The following is a 5728-nucleotide window of genomic DNA, read 5'->3' as shown; positions in this document are numbered from 1 at the left end:
CACTAGAATGGTTGCCGGCCTCAAATCCGTGGACTACAAAACGCGTCTCGCGATGCTTGATCTCTTTCCCCTGGAGTACCGTCGCCTTCAGAGAGGGGACCTAATTTTTACTTACGCCCTGTTTGAACAAATCTTTCCCAGAAGGACTTTTACCGTTGACCCAGCAAACACACGGCGGGGACATGGTAAGAAAATTTCCAAGCTCAGAGCATCTACATCCATTAGACAAAATTTTTTCTCATTTCGCGTGGTAAATGCGTGGAATGACCGTTTTCCGACGGTTGTCCACGCTCCTTCTAGAACCCAGTTTAAAGCACTATTAGACATTTATTTATCCAAATCCTCGCGCTGGCAAGCATGCTGCCCTGCGCTGAGAACATAAAGAACAATGTTGCACCCTGTTTTCACGTGTACCTTTCAGGTGAACGACAGCCACTGACCGACAATATCAAAGCCGACCCAGGAAACTTGAGCAAAACTTCGATCTTGTGTATCAATCCGTGAATCCGTGGACCTGTAAAGAATTCAGCTTGCCTGGAACAACGGTATATAATCGTTTGAGTGGGCGACAGATGGAGTTGATAGCAGGAAGAAAACAGTTCCTTAGGTGCCATCAGACTGGGTATGGCAGTGCCATGGCAAATTTGCACTGACCTACTCCAGTTTCTATACAGCCTCGTAACGGTTCACAAGTTTACCGCAATCGGTTAGTGTACATGCGTTTCCGTGGAGGCTAGATCTGGTTTAAACGAGGAGATTGACAGAATAAGGCTGAGGATGAGTGGGGATGGGGAGGAAATAGGATTAGAGAAACGGCGTCTTGTGAGTGTCAGGGGGCATCAGGTAAAATGATGTCCGGTATAAAAAAATTAACAGAGGGTGACAGCAATTCATATAAACTCAGGGGAGGGTGAAATTTTGTTAGATGACCATGAAACCAAGGACTAGCTGAGGTCGCCAATGTAGTAACAGAACGCAACAAATCATTACTAGTAGGCTGCTTGGCATGTGTGCAGTACCTCCAGATAGCAATGCGAGAGACAATCATTGGGGGTAAGTTTTGTGTCTTACTTTCGCACTAAGCCTCAGTCGATCGGAAGGCGACTATTTCCTTCATGTGGTCGACTGTATCATCGCGTACAGTGAGACACCTGCCGCCAAGCTAAAACAGCTGGTGACATTGACCGCCACGGATGCGCTTTTTCTGATTGGCCAAATCATGCACTTGGACTGAAGTATCTCGTTGTTGCGGTGCAATTTCGATTTATTCCGTCCACGAATGCAGTGTTTTATGCAGAGTCGACATGGCATTTCACCTCCCCAAAAGGCTATTAAAACAAGAAAAAGGGCTTTTTCGGGTTCACAGTAGGCCCATTTCCTGATACAAAGCCGCTTTCTGTCTAATGTGAATGTCTTATTTTCACCAGAAGCACTCGCGCATACTTTAGACTTTGCGGCGGAAAACGTTGATTGACTCAAAGAGACAGTTTTACAGCAGTAGCTTCACCGATGTATCATGAGATCACATAGGAGTGACATTTTTAGCAAGTCAAGTTTGGAGTCGCCTCATTCATAATTCAACGTGGAAGATGAAGCGTCCCAATTTGAAGTGCTGGCGTAGAGAAAACCGAACATGGGGACGCACGTATGGAGCACAAAGGCCACATTTGGACCAGGGAGATTTACCACCCATCAGATACCAACTTGGTGTCTTGGTTATTCCCCACCACTCCAGACCTCCTTTTTGGCGCCCAAATCGTTCACATTATTCGGTTGTTCGTTGGTGCCATCTGCCCCGTCGAGTCTGGTGGGTTTCAGCTGCCTGATACAAACTACCATCTGCGCCTTTCTCTCGCCAGCTTACCCATAGAATGAAGAGACTTTGTCATTACCTTCTCTAATACCGATAGGCCACTCCGCTCCTGGGGAAGCCCTTCAGTTGCAATCGGAACCTCGATAACAATACGAGTTGGAATTCTGTCACCAACTACCTGCGGTTTTCTAAATTTCGTCTTCTGGACAGCCACACCACACGTTACATGCCAATGAATCTCGGTCATATCATGTTGAACTAAGAATTGTGCTTAGGTGGGCCATGGTTGTTTGACTCAGCTTTTTATTCTGGCGTTAGTTTTTTTTACAACCGTTCTCAATAGGTTCTTTAACGCTTAATTGTTCTTCTCTAAGGGTCCACCTCCATCAGAATGGTGGACAGCTGCCGGAGTCTTGTCACTGTACACTAAATTGCATAGCGCATTAAATATTTCTTACTAGACAAAACTTTGTTCTCGAAAATACTCCTCTGACCGGAATGAAGTTGTCCTGGAGAACCCTTATGGAGCTGCAAGCGCCTCCAACTGACGGTTGCTACCGCGGACGAGTTGATCGCCCACTTTCAGCTACTACATCATAGATTAAATGACTAACCAGAACTCCAGTGGGTTTTTTCGTTTAGACATGTTGAGTATAGGGTCACGTGACGTTAATTTCCATTAGTTAGTTGGGACAGCAAAACCTCAGGTTCTGTCGGAGTACTTGCTCAGGCTATAGTAGCTCTGCGCACCTATTACCAGTGCGGTTGACCAGAACCTGTCACGAGTATCTTACATCACCTTGTTCTTTCACGGACAACCAAGCGCTCTGTAAAGTCGCGCAAGCCTTCAAATTACGTGCACCTTCAGGACAACCTAACTTCTCCTATTACCCAGCCGTACTGCAAACATAAAATCCACATTGTGTCTACGGGTAAAACGCATCGTAGATTGGTCCGGTGAATTCTTCTATTTCAGTCAAATTTTTCCACTTCGGCCACCAACAAATTCTTCTGAATTTCGGGCGAATTTCTGCGTTAGCCAGGGTGACCAGCTGTAACTATATGGTTTTGCGGGAATGGAAGTCAGCGTGGCTCCGGCTGGGGACCCTGATATGCGTTTTGGATATCACAGTTACCTGGAAGGTGTATGAAGGACAGAGACAATTATTAAAGGCATTCTTGCCAGCCAACGGCCATCTTTTTGAGGCAATGGAATTTCTGAGAACCCCCGTGCCTTAGACAACAAAATTCTTGGGACCGTGTCGTTGCAATGCAATAAGATAGATAAAAATGCCGGTCGAGTGCGTCAGTGTGTAAGGTGCAGGATCGTGCCAGGTCTAATAGATCGAGTGCTACGAGGGTGATTCACCAGGCCTCCTTTGTATCTCATCCAGTGCTTCTTGTCAAAAGTGCCTACTCAAGTTCCTCAACAAGGTTCAACTGAATGAGATCCCGTCTACTAAATTTGAGGAGGGTTACAATGGCACTGCACAAAACCCAAAAGACTGCGAACTTCCCCAGCTGTTTTTGGTTCCAACCAATTTGGCATGGGTTTCGTTTTCATGTGATCTGCGCGTAACACCTGCTAAAGTGGTACGTTACAAAACGCTGCGTTCCCCTAGAAAAACCAATACTTCAGTGGTTTTAAGACAAGTTCAGCCTTGCGGTATTTCCAGAACTTGATTGAGGGTGGCAGTGGGGACCTAAGGAAATCGGCCGAACAATATGACATCTCTCAGGCAGGCAAAAACCACACGGAAATTAGATCAAAAGAGAAGATCTGCACCGTTGTGGGTCGCATAATGATGCCAAGTGGCATAATTTGAGATTCCCAGTCTTAGTAAGAGCCTGCAGGATATCGCCTGTCTGCCTTGCTTGTCTACTTCAGCTTTCAGTCATTCGACAGCGAGGTCCTAGGTGGGCAACCAGCGCGAATTAGTCAGGGAAGCTAGAATATACTTTTGTAACGACATTCAAATGGAGGTGGTCTGCTTGCAGCCACCAACACCCACCTTTGCGAAGAACACTGGTGCGGACTACGACGCGTCAGGTGGTGAAGCACTTAATGGTCAGTCTTTTTTTAACAAGCTCCTGTGCCGTCGCTGGATATTGGATAGATATTTGGCAGGGATGGGAGTAGACAGGTTGGGATTTGGAGGTGTCGATCCTCTAAAGCGCAAAGCACGTCCACCATTGTGACTACTGTCCTCCTTTTGTGCCACGACTTCGTGGGTGAATGGGTGTAATGATAATGTTGATTCCCAACTTGTGGGTGGCATAATCTCAGGGTTGATCGTAAGTTTATAGTCAGAATAAAGCATGATTGGGGAAGTTTGATGGTACTGGGGAGTGCGAGAAAAATCTCATAAACAGTGAGCAATATCTGATGAGAAAATAATAATAGATTCATTCCTAAACTTGTAGTGAGCATGCTGATTGAGGCATGATGGGGTCTTTATAACCTGCACGCGGCAGGCAACAACACAACGGAGAGGATTGTACAACCGACGAGGCATACTTTTTACATTAAAAGTCATCGCAATGGCACAAACCGGGAAAAAAATTACAATGGGCATGAGGTCCGACTAGTTCAAAAATGAAGCCGGCTAAAACGAACTGAAAGTGAAAATCATTGCTGGCCGTGATTGCGGTTGAGTAAATGGTCCGATTCACAACAAGCAAAGATGAGGATGGAATTAATCGAGGTAGAAACAATTGGCAAGTTTTGTCTCGAAAATATGGTTTAGCCTGAATCTAAATGGACTGGTGCCGCTATTTTAGCGAAGTAAGTGCAAGAAATATTTTTGACAGGGGGGAGTGCTAATGCATAGGGCCAAACGAACACCGTATATGGAATTGAGCCTGTGGAAGAAGCAAACCGAAATTGCAGCAGAAAACCACGTTTGTCAAATCCTAACGAGAGTTTCATCGGGTTTGAATGAACTCATCCCAGAGGCGGTTGTGGCCAGGTGGAAAATTTGCTCGTAGTTGAAATTGCCTGCTCAAGTGGGTGACGAGTCGTGGTCGGGATTCTGAAGAAAGTAGTTGCGGGAGTACCACCACACTGGGTATGACACTGACATGCTTCGGTTTATGGACAGCCCCGTAGCGGCAGTCAAAGGGAGAGGGGATACGCATTTCCGAGACTGCTGGGTCTGGGGTAGGCAACGGGGCTGAGCAGATGGAGTGAGGCCGATGCAGGGTCACGGATAATTTCTCTTCAGTTGGAGGAACATGCTACTGTAGATCGGGGACGAGCCAGATTGAATGAATGGCGTTTGTACGGGGTGTCTGTGCAACTGCAGCCGAAGATTGAACCCTGGGAAGATGTAAGAGTAGAATGGAATAGGATGAGGCAGTATCGTCTGGTGAGTGCTAAGAGGCACCAGATAAAACAGCGTCAACAGAAAAAAATGTAAAAGGTGATAATAGCACACTAAATGTACCCAGAAAAAGGCTGATTTGTTTGCTGACCCAGAAAACCATTGCTGGAGGGGGTAGGGTAGGTGCCTAATTTTCGGAAGGTGAGGGCTTTGTTGCGAGGTCGCTAGAATGGAGGCTAGCCGTCGGACTGGCTGGAATGGACGATTACATAGCAGTAGTGTTTAGCTTGCCAAAAGAATCCTACCATAGGATCTCCGTTGTGCAAATAGGGAGTTAATGTGTACAGGGACAGTATACAAGTAATAATTGGCCAGGCAACAATTTCCGGGACAGTGGATAAGGACCGTAGTTTAACTGAAACTTTCTACGTCAATTTAGCAGGAAGGTAAGAGTAAGGGTCTCCAGTCACCGAGTCACTGCCGTCAGCTCCAAGAAACGAATGGTGCATGGCAAAAAACAGCAGTAGGCTCTAGCTGTGACCACTGGCATACAGGAAATGATGAGGAATTTATATCTTGTGTGTATATGATC

General features: G+C 46.2%; 1 protein-coding gene across 1 annotated transcript; it reads left to right on the top strand.

Moving 5' to 3' along the window:
- Positions 1–3790: 3790 nt before the first annotated feature.
- On the top strand, positions 3791–4012 carry T265_04974 (hypothetical protein; the record flags this gene model as incomplete). Its single annotated transcript, XM_009169851.1, has 1 exon — positions 3791–4012. One exon carries the CDS (start codon positions 3791–3793, stop codon positions 4010–4012), a length of 222 nt encoding a protein of 73 aa, XP_009168115.1.
- Positions 4013–5728: the final 1716 nt, after the last annotated feature.

Source organism: Opisthorchis viverrini (genome assembly GCF_000715545.1).
Source record: "Opisthorchis viverrini unplaced genomic scaffold opera_v5_89, whole genome shotgun sequence".
Taxonomy (NCBI): domain Eukaryota; kingdom Metazoa; phylum Platyhelminthes; class Trematoda; order Opisthorchiida; family Opisthorchiidae; genus Opisthorchis; species Opisthorchis viverrini.
The sequence above is the reverse complement of the archived record's forward strand: the minus strand, read 5'-3'. Positions and strand labels throughout refer to the sequence as shown.